This window comes from Colobus angolensis, unplaced genomic scaffold (genome assembly GCF_000951035.1).
Source record: "Colobus angolensis palliatus isolate OR3802 unplaced genomic scaffold, Cang.pa_1.0 Scaffold491, whole genome shotgun sequence".
Classification (NCBI taxonomy): domain Eukaryota; kingdom Metazoa; phylum Chordata; class Mammalia; order Primates; family Cercopithecidae; genus Colobus; species Colobus angolensis.
The window spans coordinates 997,130-1,017,129 of record NW_012118388.1 but is presented as its reverse complement, the minus strand read 5'-3'; the positions used below and the strand labels follow the sequence as shown (position 1 = coordinate 1,017,129).

Below are 20,000 nucleotides of genomic sequence, written 5' to 3'. Positions count from 1 at the left end.
GATATTTCTTAAGGGTTAAAGAAATAATATACTATATATTCTAAGGGACTGTAAACATTTATTTCTATATTTTTTCAAGGGTAGATACAGTTCGAGTTAAATTAGTCCAGTAAATATACACTAATACAATAAAAATGTCAAGTGTTATGAGACTACATTAAAGAACATTTAACAATTATTTAAATTACATCAACATTTATGTTTTGTTTAAACCCGATAATAGTTTTGAAGAATTGGGAATGGAGAAGGAACTTGTTCACTCCAATTAGTATATGATTGTTTTAATACAGCAAATATTACTTCTACCGTATCTTCACCTTGGATATGGAAGTCACTGAAATTCTTAAACTTTTGTGTTCTACAACTATATTTGAGGAGAATATAGAAATATATATTCTAATGAACAATAGAGTATTGCAGGTCTGCTCTCAAATAATGTATTTCTGTGATAAATTTCATCTATCAAATGGAAGAGTGGAGACAGAAATATTAAGTGCAAGCCCCATATTAAAACAGTCACTAAAAAGATGAGTATTTGTGCATAAACTGAAAAGTGAGGTTGGAAATACTCTAGCTGTGTATTATGTTGATTGCTTTATAAGTAAGATGATCAAATGACCGAGATAGGTTAGAGAATGATCAGGACATTATTAATACTCAGTCCAGTACAGCAGGAGTAAACTAAGACCACCCCAGGCAAACTGGCTTATGTGAATATCCAGTGTAATAAGAGCCCACTAGGTAAGGATTCAGTTAATCAAACTAACATTGATTGGGCATCGATCAGCACTATGTGTTGTTGTAGACTGCTTCTTTACTACAAGTCCTAGGAAACATTGTAGTTTCTCAGGAAATAATCAAAGCCAACAATTGAAATAATGTGGTAAGTGCAATAAGACGTATATGTTTACATTGGTGTCCTTGGACTTATAGTCCAATTTTCATTAATTTTTGTCACATGGTTTAGGAGGTGATTAGACCTTAGTGCAAATGAAAGTATCAGGCAGGGAGAAAATGCAGTTATACTGTATTTGCATAGTGCTTCGGTACATTTTTGTAATATCTCACTCTAAAATGCTGATAAACAGCGCTTGAGGGCATGCAAACCAGGTAATGCTTTTTCCATTTTGGACATAAGGAAACTAAGAATCGAAGTGATTACAAAATCACAGCTAATGTTAAATAAACTCCCAGTGTCCTGCACAATGTTAGGTACTTTATTTAGAGCTTGACTAATCCTCAAAATAACTCTCCAAAGTAATGTTGTTGTTTCCGTTTTACATATGAGTAACAGAAAGTCCATGAAATTAATTAAGTTCCACAACCTCACATCTAGTGAGAGGCAAATCTAGAATACAAAGCTAGTGGTTTGATTTTCATTATTTCACAAACTCTAACTTGCCCCAGATAATGTTACTAGTCAAAGACAGAGCCTCACTGTAAACCCTGGTTTTCTAGCTGTAAGGCTAGAAAGGCATCTCCTAGGCCAGCCAAATACGCCTAGTCACCATACCTCACAAGTCCTTGTTTTTCTGTTAGATATGAAGCAGCTACATTGAAATACGTTGGATAAGACCAACACATATGGTCTAGTAGTGGTTTTTTTCTTTTTGTTCTTTTTTTTTAACTTCTGTAGCCAGGAGTGAATCTAAGTTTTATGGTGCTTCAGATAACAAAATGTTGGGTTCCTTCTTTAGAAATTACATTATAGCACTACTGAAAAATTTAAATACAAGTCCTTAAAAGGGATCTATGCAGGCCAGGTGTGGTGGGTCATGCCTGTAATCCCAGCACTTTAGGAGGCCAAGGCAGGCAGATCACAAGGTCAGATCAAGACCATCCTGGCCAACATGGTGAAACCCTGTCTCTACTTAAAAAAAAAAAAAAAAAAAAAAAAATTAACCAGCCATGGTAGTGCGCACCTGTAGTCCCAGCTACTCACGAGACTGAGGCAGGAGAATCACTTGAACCCGGAAGGCAGAGGTTGTAGTGAGCCGAGATCACACCACTATACGCCAGCCTGGCGAGAGAGTGAGACTCCATCTCAATAAATAAATAAATAAATAAATAGGGAGGTCTGTGTGACGAGGGACTTTGAAGCGTAAGGTGTTTATCTGCAGTTTTATTTTATTTTGGAATGCCTAAGTGTGATTTTGTGAAAGCTGGTATACAAGTAAATTTAGGAATAAACCTGGTACATTTATGATGCAGTTTGACAAACTGATCAATAAAATCTATCAGTTCATGTTTGTAATTTAAAACTAATATAAATTATGATAATGAAAAATTACTAATATATATAGCTAATAACTTTTTGCAGGTCATTTATAAATAGGATATAGATTAGACTATAGTTTGTTAGATTGATTGTATGTCATACTTGCCCTATTATCCCAAAGTTTTATCACTTTAAATGAAATTTCTCTATACTACTTCTATTTAAAATAGTACCATCAATTATTTGTGAATGTTTTTCACCCACACCCAACCCTCAAACACAAAGGTGAATTATTTCTGAGGGAAGTAAGATATAGATGAAAAATATGCATTAAGCACGAGTAAAATAAATATTTTTTACCCGGGTAAAATGTGTCTGTCTGGAATGCAAATACAAGTAACATCTTTCAAGACTTGATTTGTGTCTCTCCTTTTTCTCTTAATGAAGTGATTAATAGAAAAGAATAATGTCTTGATAGAATTCACTAAATATCTGACATTCTTCTCCAAAAATCTTTAGAAATCTGTTAAAATAGTCCTTACTGGCACAATGACTTATAATAAAACTATGGGGCCAGATGAATTGCCAGATGATTTTCATCACAATATTTTAGTTTGCTTTAAAACTATATCATAATATTCAGAGCTTAAAAATAAGGTACAGTGATTTTGGGGCAATAACTTTAAATTTTACCAAAATTGCTTGCTTAAAATTATTTGCTGTTTTTTCTAGGTTAGTTTTTAAAAATAAATGTAAATATATACAATTTCATGGGCAATTTACAGTTTTAAAAGATTCATTGGCTTAAGCTTCAACAAACTAAAAACATATTTTCATAAAAATATTTGATGAATGATAATATAGAGTAGTATAAAGCAATATTATTGTAGCAACATGAATCACTTATAAAAGGCATGATGCTTTAAGTTAACATTTAAAGCCACCCATTTATCTCCAAAAAGCAATGATAAATAAAATTTAATGAAAGTAGAAAAAAAAATAAGGGGTGAACTGAAAAGGAAATATAAATACCTTTTGGGCCAGAAATGGTATAAAAACATGGAGACTAAGTTATTCTCTGCTAACTTCTGCTGGGGAGTGTTCTAGGGTAATAAGTGCCCAAAACATCTTGCATGGTAGAGGATGGGACTCAACTCCACCTCATAGAAAGTTTTACAAAAAATTGGTGCAACTGCTATACAGAGCTGGGGCTTATAGAAAGCTGCAGAAAGAAGCAGAGAAAGCTGTATAGCAGCTGTTGTGGGCATGTGTCTATGGCACAGTGATTTGGTTCTGTGATACCTCTAATCACCTTGAACTGGAACCCTGGACTTTAAGAAACTTGGTTCTGCAGTGGGAGAGAGGGATAGGAGTATTGTTGATTGAAGGCCACCACATACCTGATATGAAGCCATAGGGGGAGTGCAATGAAAGAGAAAAAATTCACTCAATGTAAATGAGAAACAAAAAGGTGGAAACTACGTTAGGAAAGATAATTTATTAGTGATAATTTAAATACTTACCTGATGGTACCTGACTTTATTCTGATGAAACACAAATAGTATTATAATCAGGCCCTTAAAATTAATATGTATAAATTAATATCCTAAAATGAGATAAAATAAAAAGAAATCAGCAGTGAGTTTAATATAAAAAATAGTTGACTTGATTTACACTGTAATGACAATCTCAATAGAAAAGGTCAGTTTTGGGCTGGATAGAGGCACAAATTGCAGAACTAAAGAAATAAAAAATAAAAATATTATCTGAGTGTTCAACCAGAACACAATAAAGATATATGAATAAATGAAAAGTTTAATAGAGAAGTTCAGAAGCTTCTAAGACTCCAATACACATGTAAGGGGAGTTCTTAAGGTAGAGAGAGAGAGACTGACACAGGAGAAGCTTTAAAGCAGTTATAGTGGAAAATTTTCCAGAAGAAAGGAAAGATGAAAGGTCTTCACCTAGACACAGGGTTGTGGTAATATTTAGCAATACTAAAGATAATGAGAATCAGAACTTCAAGATAAAGGGAAAGCAGATTACTTGAAAAACCAAATGACAATTACTCTGACCTTAGATTTCTAATCAGCATGTACTAAGAGTTATTCTTTAGAAGGAAGGAAACAAATGTGGAAAGAAAGAAGAAAAGATAACAATGTGTAAAAATATGGTTGTTAATATAATTAAATATTGATCCCAGAATAATAATAACTTATTTTGAGGTTTTAAAAATAAAGATATGAAAAAAGTTTTATAATATTGACAAGGAAGTGTTTTGGAAGACAAAAATAATAAAAAGAAAAAATCAAAAGATGTAATATTCATAAACATGTATACACATGACAACATAACCTTACTCAAAATTTGTAAGATTTATTTGTATAAAGTTTATTAGATTGATTTAAGAAATCTATAGTTTTCTGAGCCTGACTAACGTAGAACAAGTGCATCTTTTCCATGCACTTGCAGAACATTGATCAAAACTGACCATGTACTAAAAACCAATGACTTATAAGTGTGCAGATAGTCCCCAACTTACAGTGATTCAACTTAAGATTTTTTGACTTTAAAATGGTGTAAAAGTGATACACGTTTAGTAGAAAACTAACTTCAAATACTCGTTCAACTACATTATTTTGAACTTTCAGTACTGTATTTGATAAATTACATGAAATATTCAGCACTTTATTCTATAACAGGCTTTGTGGTAGATGATTTTGCCTATCTTTGGGCTAATGTAAGTGTCCTGAACATACGATTTTGGATGAGTAAAGTTTCTCATAACCAAACTATAAACACTTACGTTTTCAACTATATTTGGTCAGTTTAAACCATTTTATTCAATTTGTTTATCAAATCCCCAATATAACCTTTGTATAGTCATAATAACATGGACTTAATGTTAGAATAATCTTGTGAGTCAGTTCCTTTGTATAGAAAATGAACAATCATACCTAAAGTCAAAGATTTTTAGGATTGGAAATATGAATGTTAAGTTCCCCAGAGAGTGCTTTGTAAAGAGAAGACATTCATCACAAGAAGCTATCACCATTGACTCTAATCCTCACAATAAATTGCTGAAGTAATCATTACTCTTTTAATTTTTCAGAGTTGGTATTTAGAAAGGCAAAGTACTCTCTAATATAACATATATTTTTTGTTGTTGTTTTTAAGATTTGGCTTATATGTCAATTTCTCTTCCAGGTAGGTTTTACCTTCTCGAATATTCTGAGAGCACCATTTGTGAAAATTAACCCCGTACCAGACAGGCTGCATAGTAATATATTTTATTAAAAATAAGACATATTAATGCTTCATTATCCAGGGAGCTACTTACTGGAGAGTCTATGTTTTTATTCATACTGGTATCTAGGACATAGAAGGTACATAAACAATACCTACCAAATTGAAAAGGAAATTGAATGAAAGAATATTCTGATTTCAACTAACACAGTATTGTTAACTTGTCAGTTGTACCTCTCAATGTCTATTTTAATAATATGAAAATTATAGAAAAAATTTTTGAGAAATACTAATACAGTAATAATTTTGATAACTAAAAATTTGACATGACATGAAGTTTTTATCATTTCTAATACATTTGAAACACAGTTCTCACTTTTGGTGTTCCTGGTCTAATTCTTGTGAAGAAAACTATTTGTCAAGAAGCCCAAGTATATTTCTTTTCAAAGGATGAATGCAGTGATTAGTATGTACTCAGTATTTCCTTTGACTTGTTTTACAAAAGGAAACAAATAACAAAGAAAATGACATGGAAGCATCTCCTAGAAGGTATGTAATTTCAGGTAACTTACTTTTTGGATGCACAAATAGCAATCTTTCCCCATTCAGGCATTCAAAAGATAATGAGACATTCATCCCACTAATTAAGTAACTCAAGAAACTGAAACCAGCAAAAGAAAAACTGATGTAATATTTTTATTAAGATTTATCTTAGACCTACACTAATGAAATAACATTCCTTTAGAAATTACCAGAAGTTATTTTTATTTTATAATGAAATCAAGCTAAACACTTGCAAGAGTATAATCCTCTTATGAGGTATGCAGAATACTACCATACTGTTACAATTCATCCTTCAACTAGTAGAGATATTCTAAAATTCCCAAGAATATTTTACTTCTCATGACTTCCCTATAGCATGTATTTGCTATTGTTTGTTTAATTAGAACAAACAGAGTAATTGAGGAATAATTACAGCTATGAAACATTTATGTTTATTTTCATTATGTACTGTTTTAGAAAGCAAGAAAGGTTAAAATGAGCAAGAGTTACCCTCAAATTTGAATTGGTAAATATACTTTTATTTACAATGCTTTCTCCTTTTTCATTTATAGAGCACTATAGAAAATTATACTGTTTCTGTCTCCAGAAGGTGAGGAGACTTAAGGCTCCCCTCTGCATTGCAATCTTTCCATTTTAAGTATCAGTTTAATCTCTCCCTTGCTTCAAAGTAATGTGAAAATTATGGAGAAAATGCTGGTAAAGTCAATTTAGACTGATGAAATAAATGCAATTTCTAGATGAATGAAAGGTGAGAAATCACAGAATGAATATGCAAGAAAATAAATATTAAAAATGTTCCCTCAAGGGTGTACTATGCACCCACAATATTAAAAAATGTAAAAGTAAAAAAATATATATATACTATGTACTTACAAAGTAAAAAAATTAAAAAGTAAAATTTAAAAAAGGATATTCACTTGTAAATAATTCTTCTTCATTATCACTAAGGTAGAACTGTTTTCCTTGGTGATTTTTACTACTTTGTTTAAGCATATCACTGGAGTCCAGGAATTTTGAAATTAATCAAAATCTTGTTGAGTGCGTATTAAAATAATCTTAAAATAGTCCACGTGATACAATATTTGTGGGGAAGGGAACACCTTAAAAATAACACAAATACAATGTTATAAGACAAGAAAAGGAAATGAAATGTACACAGAGAAGGAAAAAATAAAACTGTCTTTGTTAGCAGATGATAGAATTGTCTATGTAGAAAATTCCAAAGAATCAACAGAAAAACCCCTGAAACTAATATACAGTTATGGCAAAAGGGGATATAAGATTAATGTACAAAATTCAGCCACTTTCCTTTACGATAGCAATAAATGATTAGAATTTGACATTAAAAATATACCATTTACATTTGCATCCTTAAAAATGAAATGCTTAGATATAAATCTAATAAAATATATATAAGATGTATATGAGAAAGACTATGAAACTGTGATGAAATAAATAAAAAAAACCAAGTAAATGGAGACATATAGATATATTCCAGGTTTCCAAATAGAAGACTTAGTATTTTCAAGATGTCTGGTCTTCCCAGTTTGATCTATAGAGTCAGTGCAATCCCAAATCAAAATATCAGGAAACTATTTTATAGATATTGACAAATGGATTCTAAAGTTTAGGTAGAGAGGCAAAAGAGCATAATATTGAACAACAAATTTGGAGGACTCAGAGTAACTGACTTTAAGACTTACTGTAAAGCTGCAGTAATTGCAGTGTGGTATTGTTAAAATAATAGACAATAGATCACTAAAACAGAATAGAGAGCCCAGAAATAGACACACATAAATATAGCCAACTTATCTTTGACAAAAAAGCAAAGGCAATACAATGGAGAAAGGATAGTCTTTTCAACAAATGATGTTTGTACCACCCTACTTCCATATGTAAAAAAGTGAATCTGGAAACAGACCATATGTACACCCATTAAAAAAATAATTAAAGATGGATCATTAACCTCAATGTAAAGTGCAAAGCTACAGAACTCTTAGAAGATAACATGGGAGGAAATCTACATGACCTTGGGTTAGGCAATGACTTTTTAGGTGCAACATCAAAGACTAGATTTATAAAATAAATTGTTGATAAGATGGACTTCATCAAATATAAAAAATTCTGAGCTTGGTGTGGTAGCATGTACCTGTAGTCCTGGCTACTCAGGAGGCTGAGGGAGGATTGCTTGAGTGCAGGAGTTTGAGACCAGCCTGGGGAACACAGTGAGACTCTCATCTCAAAACAAACACAGAAACAAAATTAAAACTTCTGTTCTGCAGGAAACTTTCTTGAAAGAAAATGAAAAGACCAGCCACAGACTGGGAGAAAATATTTGCCAAAGACATATCTGATAAGGACATTATCCAAAATGTCCAAAGGTCTCTTACAACCCCAAAATATGAAAACAACCCATTTAAAAAGTGATACAAAGACCTTAGCAGATATCTTACCAAGAAAGATATACAGATGGAAAATAAGCATCTGAATAGATGCTTCACATATGTCATTAGGGAAATGCAACATAAAACAACAGTGAGATACCACTATACTATTAGAATGTTTAGTCTGCTCAGTTTGCTATAACAAAATACCGTAAACTGAATAGCTTATAAACAACAAAAATTATTTCTCTCAGTTCTGAATGCTGGGAATTCCTAAATCAAAGTGTTTGTAGATTTATAATGTGCTCATAACCTGCCTTCTGGTCATAGGTAAAGGCTTTTTACTGTGCCTGTCTCACATGTGGCAGGGGCAAGGTAGCTCCCCTGGGGCTGTTTTTAAAGGAACTAATCTGACTTTTTACTGATTGCCATTCTAACTGGTGTGAGATGGTATCTCATTGTGGTTTTGATTAGCATTTCTCTGATGGCGAGTGATGATGAGCATTTTTTCATGTGTCTGTTGGCTGTATGAATGTCTTCTTTTGAGAAATGTCTGTTCATATCCTTTGCCCACTTTTTGATGGGGTTGTTTGTTTTTTTCTTGTATATTTGTTTGAGTTCTTTGTAGATTCTGGATATTAGCCCTTTGTCAGACGAGTAGATTGCAAAAATTTTCTCCCATTCTGTAGGTTGCCCGTTCACTCTGATGGTAGTTTCTTTTGCTGTGCAGAAGCTCTTTAGTTTAAATAGATCCCATTTGTCAATTTTGGCTTTTGCTGCCGTTGCTTTTGGTGTTTTAGACATGAAGTCCTTGCCCATGCCTATGTCCTGAATGGTACTACCTAGGTTTTCTTCTAGGGTTTTTATGGTATTAGGTCTAACATTTAAGTCTCTAATCCATCTTGAAGTAATCTTCGTATAAGGAGTAAGGAAAGGATCCAGTTTCAGCTTTCTACTTATGGCTAGCCAATTTTCCCAGCACCATTTATTAAATAGGGAATCCTTTCCCCATTTCTTGTTTCTCTCAGTGGAGAGGATGTGGAGAAATAGGAACACTTTTACACTGTTGGTGGGATTGTAAACTAGTTCAACCATTATGGAAAACAGTATGGCAATTCCTCAAGGATCTAGAACTAGATGTACCATATGACCCAGCCATCCCACTACTGGGAATATACCCAAAGGATTATAAATCATGCTGCTATAAAGACACATGCACACGTATGTTTATTGCGGCACTATTCACAATAGCAAAGACTTGGAATCAACCCAAATGTCCATCTGTGACAGACTGGATTAAGAAAATGTGGCACATATACACCATGGAATACTATGCAGCCATAAAAAACGATGAGTTTGCGTCCTTTGTTGGGACATGGATGCAGCTGGAAACCATCATTCTTAGCAAACTATCACAAGAAGAGAAAACCAAACACCGCATGTTCTCACTCATAGGTGGGAACTGAACAATGAGATCACTTGGACTTGGGAAGGGGAACATCACACACCGGGGCCTATCATGGGGAGGGGGGAGCGGGGAGGGATTGCATTGGGAGTTATACCTGATATAAATGATGAATTGATGGGTGCTGACGAGTTGTTGGGTGCAGCACACCAACATGGCACAGGTATACATATGTAACAAACCTGCACGTTATGCACATGTACCCTAGAACTTAAAGTATAATAAAAATAAATAAATAAATAAATAAATAAATAAATAAACTAATCTAATTGAGGAGGGCTCCTCATGACCTAATCACTTTTTAAAAACCCCACCTTTCTATCATTTGTGGTTAGTTTTCAACATATGAATTGAATTGCAGTGAGGGGGCATGGACACAAACATTCAGAGGAGACCAAACAGCCAAAATGCAGAACACTGACAGCACCAATTGCTGAGAGGATGAGGAGAAATAGGAACTTTATTCTTTCCTAGTGGGAATGAAAAATGGTACAGTTTGGAAGACAGTTTGACAGTATCTTGCAAAATTAAACATACTGTTAATATGATCTAGCAATTTACCCCAAAGGATTGAAAACTTATGTTAACGTGCAAACCTGCACTTGGGTATTTATAGCAGCTTTATTCATAATCACCAAAATTTCTGAGATATCCTTCAGTAAGTGAATGCATAAATACACTACAGTACATACAGTTGTTGCAATATTATTCAGGATTAAAAAGAGAGTAGCTATCAAGCCATGGAGAGACATGGAGGAAACTTAAATGTATGTTACTAAATGAAAGAAGCCAATCTGAAAAAGGCTGTATATTGTATGATTTCAACTGCATGGCATTCTAGAAAAGGCAGAACTATGGAGACACTAAAAAGACCAGTGGTTGCTGGGGAGAAGGTGAGAGAGGGATGCATATGGAGATTAAGAAGATTTTTAGGACAGTGAAAGAAACTATTGTGTATGATGCTGTAGTCCTGTGATGCTATTTTCATAATAAAATTTTTGCAAACCCATTGAAGGTTCACCAGTTGTAATAAATGTACTCAAATGTGGCACTCTGGAGAGGACGTTGATAATAGGGAGTCAGTTTTCTTAATGCACCAACTATCTTAGTTCTCTGATGTCAGGATAGCATGGTGGGAAACAAGATGAGGTAGTTCAGTGTTTTTTAAACACTTCATGAACAATTGTTGATTTGTAAAGTTAATTTATTAATTATAATAACCGGCTATTTTTGTTAGTAGATTGACTAGAATATATCAAAATATATTTTATCGGAACATGAATTTAATATATTAAAATATAACACATTCTAAGTGGGTTAGGAATGACAAATTCATATATTTATTTCAGTTATACATTTCTTATTGGAAAATTAGAGATATATAATGAACTTTTTAACAATTACTGTGAAAATGTGATAATAACAGAGTTTAAGAGTTCAGGCTTTGAAGTCAAATAGCCTTAGGATAAAATCTTTTGCATATGAACCTGACCACAGTTTTTTCATCTAGGAAATGGATCTGATAATTGTACCTCCATAAAAGGAGGGTTGAAGACTAAATGAACATAAAGCCTGGAACATAGGATATATTTCAAAAAATATTGGCCTTCTTATTATTGTGGGGAAATACATATTAGGTATACTTCTCATTCATCTTTAAATACTTCAGTTACTCTCTTCTAATATTAAAAGTTTATTTCATTTATTACATTGTTTCGGCAGTTGACCCTTCAACTTAAAAATTAAATCGTAGAATATTAGTCAATTGATGGACAACTGACATTTGCTTAAAAGAAAAAGAGAGGCATCTTTCTCACCAAAAGAGCCAAATTATTTTAGAGTATTTGTATTACATTATGAAACAACAGGGAACTATATTCTAAGATATATCTCTTAGGAATTTGATACCGTAAATAACTGGACCTAATGTATCTTTTATGCATAATTTATTTGTAATTTTATGTTGCACTTCTCTGAAGACTGAAGTAGTTTAATAAACGGAATGAAAAATATTATTTTTGAAAAATATTCTTCATATTTAAGGACATTTTGAATCGTATAAGTTGTTTTAATTAACTAACTTTTCCAAACTTTTATTTTTAATTTTAAGAAAATTAAGCTAATTCTCTGTTTTTTTTTTTTAACTTACACAGTCTATTCATTGGCAGTTTAAAGTGTTACATTATTAGTTACTTTAATTTTTATTTTTCATAAAATGCCAACTCTAGATTTATAATTGATTTCAATTTTCATAGTTTCATAATATAGTTAAATACAAATCACTACCCCCCATTCACCCACAAAATCTTTTTGGAGCGATTTATTTGCCTTTTTGTCCATTTGCCCTCATTTTGTCAGAATTAGACTACATTCATGGAAGTATATTGTGTATACATGAAGTAATCCATTATTTGTATTTCAGTTTAAAAAGAGTTAGTTGCTGATATTTTAAAGGGATACAGGGCCACTTATGCCTTCAGGTCTGTATTAAGTTGGAAAATGTAACATATATTTCAGAATTTAGGGTTGATGATAGAAGAATATTAGTGGCTAAAAAAACATTGAATGAGTGCTGACGTATTGCCTAGGTGCAATAGTGTGCTGAAGCCAGCTTGGACCAGCTCTAGTGCTGATTAAATTTTTAGGAATTTTGTAAATGGGTTGTGAAACACAGTAATTATGAAAAATTAAAGTATATAAACAGTAGTCATAAAAATCATATTAAAATAACTATAACAAAGACTACAAACTCGCTGCCTCTAAATTATTTATTTCCCGTTAATTATGCTCATGAGATTATTTGTATCTATTGCATCATATGTTTGAAATTTTAATTTTTGCAGTAATGGATGTGTTCAATGTATTATCCACTAGCCACATGTAGTTATTGAGCACTTGAAATAAGATTAGTGCTACTGAGGTCTTTGCATTTTTAATTTTATTTAATTTTAATTTTAATTTGAACTAAGTCATATGTGGCTAGTGGATTCCATCTTGGACACTATGAGTTTAGATATGTTCTGTCTCATGGAATTTGAACACTAGGTGAAATGAGAATAACATTTGCTGTATGGACAGGCAGTTTCCTAAAGCACTTTCAAGATATAATTAGCTCATTAAATCCTCAAAGCCTCTCTATGAAATATATTTTATTAATCCCACCTTATTAAGGAGACTGAGGTGTAGAAATGTTAAAGGACTTGTTCAATTCCATGCATCATGAGAATGATGGAAGTCAAGACTCAACCCCAAGAGTCTAGTTTCAATGCCATACTTTTAAAAATATACCACCTGTTGTGCTGAAATACACAAAAGTGTGATTCAATTGTTTACTACCTTAAAAATTGCATCAAGGTTAATCCAAATTCCTGTAAAACTTAGGGGGAAAACCCAGTGCAATAAAAGGTTGTAAAGAAAAAATCCCAGAACAGAGCAGGAAAAGGATACCAATTGATAGATTAGTTTATTGAGCCAAGCAATGTAATGAGCATGTATTGAACAACTCTTAAGCTGCAGTGCCTGGGGTTGAGCAAATCAGGGGCTAACAATTTACATTTTAGTATGTGCTCATGATACTATGTGTGCTGAAGAGTGTGCTTGCTTTCATTTCTTCAAACACTTTAAGAGTCTTTAACTCTGTGTTGGGTACTTAGTAGGGATTCAGTAAACATTTTTTAAAATAATTCAGTGTTTGCATTTGATAATTTTTTTAAAAGAAGGCTTAAAAGTTTTATTCAAAAAATTAAAATATTTTAGGTGAAGATACATACATATTGTGTATTATTTGGTAATTTCTACTTTATTATTTGCATGCCATTAGCTAGAATTTGTGTCAGATATGTTAGGTGTTTCAGAACTTACCTATTTCTTGCTTCTGAGTGAATGCTGAGCACAAATTCTATTCCATTTGGTTATCACACTATAACTTCACATTATAATGAATGCTGTAGCCTAAAACAATTAGTAGTCATATTAAATCTGCTTCCATTGTAAAAGATGTCATCTATAAATTATACTTAAATCATGAACGTCTTCATTTAAGATTTGTTAAAATGCAATGTTATTTGTAAATGTTAGCGGATTTTAACATGGGAAAGTTAAATATTTAATTATTAGTTCACAAAGCTAAAATTATTCAACTAAATATGAAAGAAATTAGTATTTATTTAATCCCTAAATGAAATTAGCTGTGTCTCTGTTCCCTGATCAGAGATCCTTGATCACGTTAAATGTATGTTTTAAATACTTATGAAAAGTATGTGAAATCTTTCTTTGGGGAAATAGAAAAAATATATTTTAACTACATTTTAATTAATGATCTAATGAAATAAATATTTATGAAAAGTATGTGAAACCTTTCTTTGGGGAAATGTAAAATATATTTTAACTACATTTTAATTAACAATCCTATAAAATTATTTATTAATTTAGAACTGGAATTTAGTTCCCTGTTCATGTTGCTTAGAAAGGAATAAAAGATAACAATATGTGTTGATTCAAAAATAATATGTAAGAAAATCTGTGCTGTTTGGATAGCACAGGGAAGAGAAGGAACACATATTAATAATTTGTAAATAATGCAAATTGTAGCTGAGAATAAATTGTTGTATTATCCATTTAAGCTCATTAATTAGCATATATTCCCCCTTATGTATAAAAACACTGGATACTAAAAGATGAATTCAAAGATATTGTCTTCCCTTAAATGATTTATGGTCTAAGAGAGGAAACAGATAAGTAAACCAGTAAAATGTGACAAATTATTAGAATGAAAATGACAAAATATTATAAGACCATTTATCAGCGCCATTCATCTCATGCTGAGAAATTGACCCTATAATACTTGTAGATAATACCCTCTTTAATTTTTTTTTTAAATAAGATCATTTGGATGGGCCTTTGTGTTTTGACTTTATTTACAGTAGTTGGTGGTATATGTGGGATGAGGCTAAGAAAATGTAAAGTCCTGTCACCTTTATTCCTCACTCTTAAGAAAACTTATATTTATATCTATCAATCTTTCTCTGGGTTTCCAGGAGAGAAAGTTACTGCTTTGACCTATTAAATGCAAACAACTCTGTGAGCCAATCCATTAGATAGCATAAATAACTTACCTATAATATGGATTTATTCATTGGCCACTTCTATTGGTAGTCAAGTTTTGATGAGAGTAGAATAATGAGACCATTGTGATTTATTTCTTCTACATTTAGTTCTATCAATTTCCCTTTATATATTTAAAATTGTAATTTAGAGCCTGTGGATTTAGAATTATAAAATCTTGTTGAAAGATTGACCGTTTCCTTGCTATGAAATGTTCTTCAAATTTAGTAGTGCATCTTGCCTTAAAGACTAATATTTCTAATATTGTTATATATGTACCAGCTTTCTTTTGGTTAGTGTTTGCATTGTATAACTTTGTCTAGTCTTTAACTTTACACTTATCTATCTGTGCTCTTATATTTAAGGTGTTTATCTTCCATAACTTTTGTCTTTCAATTGGAATTTTAGTCCATTTACATTTAATATAATTTCTCATGTTTATGTTTATATTTACCATCTTACCATTTTTTTGTTTCCTACCCTCTACCACCTATTTATGTATTAATTAATAATTTTAATTAATACATTTTGATAATATATTTTTAAAATCCCACTCCTTCCTTCCGCATTAGCTAGTTATGATTTTTGCTAAATATATTTTACTAAAGGTACTTTGTAAATTTTATTTTTCTATTTTTAACAAATTCCAGTTTTGTATTGAAGTTTACATTCTTCTTATATATTTTTGAACATATTAATCATAGTTATTCTAAAATTTACATTTGATAACCACACTTACTAGATTATGTATGTATCTCTTTCAATTTTTTTAGGTTTATTTTTCTTGCAGGCTTGGACTTCTTAAAATAAAAACCCAAACATCTTATAAAAAGTTTGTAGGAACTGTGGTCAACTTATTATTCACAGAAAGTGTATTCTATCATTTGATAGATAGATAAGAGTGAGGACTGATCACTGTGATTTAAATCCAGGGCCAAGTTGACAAGGCTAGGTTGGCTCTTTACCCCTCATTTGCCCTACTTATACAGTGTAGCACTCCAGAAGCTTCAGCTGTACACTAGGGTATTTACTAGGGCTCTTTCTTATTTAGTCACTCCAGTTTTTGTTTTTCCTGGACCATCTGGTTTTCTCTTTATTTCCTTAGGTTTTTGTCATATGCACTTTAAGAATTAAGTTCACTTTTCTGCACTTTATTTTGCTCCAGGTTAATGGCCTCCTACACTTCCAAAACTCTGTGTCTCTCTGGTTTCAAAAGACTGCCAACATCTCTTTTCTGAGCTGTGGTTCTCTTCAAGATTCTTAGCCTTCCTCCCTTTGATAAGAAGTGGCAAATCCCTCAGGAGAAAAGTGACTTCTGGTCACCTAACTTCGTTCTTACTTTCTCTCTGAGATGTTAGCCCTTCCAAGATGCCTGCATCAGTAGTTATTGAATGCTTCAACTATTTTTTTTAAATCATTATTCTCCCAAAGTTAATCTATCATCATCAAAAGCAGAATTCAAGAAATTATTTGTTAAATGTCTACTGTGTGCCATAGTAATGCTAGCTCCTGTAATGCAAGGGTTATGTGTTTACGTGTGATGTGACATGTTTTCTGATTCAAGGAACTAACATTCTACTGACTGACGTGGAAACATAATACATGCCACAGATAGGTTGGTAAGTGGTTATGGTAGAGACATATGGATTATGCTGTAGGATCTTAGAGGAGATGCACTTAACTTACCCTCTAGGTGGGAGTAGGGAATGTGCCCCAGAAGTGTTTCCTAGAGGAGGCATGACTCTAGAAAGGCAAGATTGAGAGTTAGCCATAAATCCTCATCTACTTGACACAATAAAAGTTGTAAGTATACCATATTAATACTGAAAATGTATTGCTCATTGCTATTTAAAACAATAATTAATTTGAAACATGAAAAATATGTTTGAGGATGTAAGCTAGTTTCAAAATTTTAACGATGGCAATTGATTTCTCCGTAGGTATTCAAGGCAATGAGTATCCCACAGATCAGAAATCCGTCCCTGCCTCCCCCAGAAAAAATGTCTGAAGCCTATTCTGCAAAGATTGCTCTTTTTGGTGCTGGGCCTGCAAGTATAAGTTGTGCTTCCTTTTTGGCTCGATTGGGGTACTCTGACATCACTATATTTGAGAAACAAGAATATGTTGGTGGTTTAAGGTAATGCCTACATTTATTTCGTGTTTATAGTGTCAGAAATGAGGGAGCAAAACAATTATGAATATTGTTGGTTCATGATCATATAGAAACTTCAGGCACACAGATGGTATTTTAAATGTTCTTTTTCCAAATGTTCACATTTTCATTACATTATTCACTTTAAAATTTGCAGTTGGCTTGAAGCAATATTTATTTAAGAAATTTTCTCTCTAGTTCTGTGAATTTAAGAGAAATCTCTGCAAATTATTTTTTGATTATAAGAACCAACCATATGAAAGATGGTTTTAGCCCTGTGAATATTTCTTTTAATGGAGATATACCTGGAAATCATGGATATTAGTGATGGGGAAAACCTAGCTCCATGGAATATTGGACTATTCATTATGTTGTCTAATTAGATATGTTGTCTTACATATTTTCAGTTTAAAATTTCTTAAGTCTTACTTTTGATTAAAATTTTGTCAGCCTCTACTAGAAATGTATTTAAATATAACATTTTTAAAATCATATAATCATATCATTCCCATGAAGATTTATACATGGGAATGGGAATATATATTGAAAATAAACAGAACTCTATACTAGACATATATTTCATTATCATAAAGAAATAAAATTTATTATGATTAGGGAGTAGATATTGCTTAAAACATTTGATACAAAGTAAAGAATTTGGATGGTAACTGAATAATATTACTCAATTGATTTTTATTTTCCCTGCATATACTATTAAAAAATCATGGATTATAAAATGCAGCCATTTGGAATATCTGTTTCTATGCTTAACATTTAAATTTGTTATGGCTACTGCCCTATGTGTAGCCAATAAATTAATCATACCCAATAATCACAGAGGATAAATTTAATCAAGTTGTTACTAGAATTTGTGAAGTTTCTTGTTTTTTGGCACCTCTGAATATATGTTAATAAATGTATAAATTTCAATATTACTCAAACAACTATATGCTAAGTCCAAGATAATACAAAATTATCAATTATTTGTATCATTGATAGAAATATGTTGATATGTTTACTGACATAAATATTGATGTATAAGCTATCATTAATATAATCTTATTTGACTGAATCATCAAGCAAAAATATCACATACTAGGAAGACCCTTTAGTGTGGATATGAAACATAAACAACCTGATTGTTAAGAAATAATTATTCTTCTGTATTGTTGTTCCACTACTATGAATTTCAAGAGATTACATGTATTTTATGAATGTATTTTTCTGGAAAGTAAAATGTCCTATATGTTGTTTCGCTGGAAAGATTTAGACTATCATTTTAATGGCATTTACCACAGCTTTATTAATTAGAAAAAGACATAATCTGTTAACAATATATGTATAAGCATTGTATGTTTTTTTCAGTTATACATATCAGTGAATATCTGAGTTAATTTTTAAAGTATGAACTTAATTGTGCACCCTGGTAAGCTAGGAATAATCTCTTTGCCACTTGATTGCATTTTCACAAATGGGCTAAAATGGAACCCACCCTGTTTATCAATTACTCTGTATTGCCAATTTTGGTAGAAGATTACTGTTGTTAGCCTATCTCTGTTTTAACTCAAATGCAGGATAGACATTTGTAATTAATATAAATTAGTACTAAACTTGGTTTTTTAAATTTATTTGCTGAACATGTTTTAGTGAGACAGACTTCTTTGGATTCATGACCAAACATGGTGGTTTTTCTTTTAAAGTTGTTAAATTCTTTCTTTTGGCTTTGAATCTTTTCAGTGTGTAGAGACAATATGAAATATTTAATCAATCTCATTTGTACTGTCCCATGGTAAAGGCATTCTGTGTCACTGTTACAGGATTACAAAAACTGACGCTGGAATTTAGCCAGAATTACAATCACAAAACTTTCTTGTTAATTTATTTTCTACTTATGATTGCCTCTCATTCTCTTGTGTCTTCAAAGTGGCTAAAAAAGGTTAAATTAGCTTTGTATTTGAAATCAGTTGCTTAAGGAAGTAATGTCAAGTTTCATCTTTCCTTCTGCTTTGCATCCAAACAGATTATTTTATCCCTGGTGAATTAGTATCACAACAACTTTTTAAGAAATCACTAGAGTCAGTGAAAAATATCTAGGATTAATCTCTATTGCATGGAACACATCAATTATTTTTAATGTTGCAACAAATTTATAAAATAATCAGTAGTTTTGCTTTCTTCTAACAGTGGCTGCTTTTATCAGGGCACGAGTTTAACAGGGTTAAAAGGGTTTGATATTATAAAAAAGATAAACAAAATAGTGTTAAGAGATTTTCAAGAATGTGTGCACATATATACTTTCTGATTTTTTGCTTATAAATTAATATATAAGAATTTTGACGTTATTGTTAGGAAGGATAGTGAGGCCAGTGCTGCTCTTTGCTTTACCTATTTCAAATTTTATATTGTTTTTATTAGGCCTATTGTTTTTCTTGTTGATTGACAGTAAAGAGAAATAGAGTCTAGGTGAAATAGTTATAGCAATAGGAAATATTTTAAGAATGTGTGATGTAATACAAATTTAAAGTCTATTATCTATATGGTAATGAACTGAAGCATACTTCTGTCAGAGTATGAGAGTTGTGCTTTAGAAAGAGTGGAAAGTTGTTATAGATACATTTCATTACATGAAAGAAACATGAAAATAGAAGAAAGATTTTTTTCATGTTGTCTTGACATTCCACTGACTATACTAAAGGATTTATGATTACAAGAAAAATTTTTTTCAGAACCTTAGATTGTTACAGGATCAGAGATAGAAGAAAAGTTTGTTTTCCTAAGCACAACAAACTTGGAAAATAATCATTCCTATTAAATTCTGTCTTCTGTCCTTTTATTTCCTTTCTCACCATGCAGTCTTCAGAGTCATCT

The 20,000-nt window shown here is 31.7% G+C and overlaps 1 protein-coding gene across 2 annotated transcripts in view; it reads left to right on the top strand.

Annotated features, from left to right (window-relative positions):
- Window positions 1–20,000, top strand: part of DPYD (dihydropyrimidine dehydrogenase) — an 861,792-nt gene that overhangs the window by 223,703 nt on the left and 618,089 nt on the right. For both annotated transcript variants that reach the window (XR_001003717.1, XM_011959403.1), the window contains one exon: window positions 16,921–17,117. Coding sequence is in view for 1 of the 2 variants with exons in the window: in XM_011959403.1 (XP_011814793.1) it covers window positions 16,921–17,117 (197 nt within the window). In the remaining variant the exon portion in view is untranslated. The remainder of the gene's footprint in view (window positions 1–16,920; window positions 17,118–20,000) is intronic.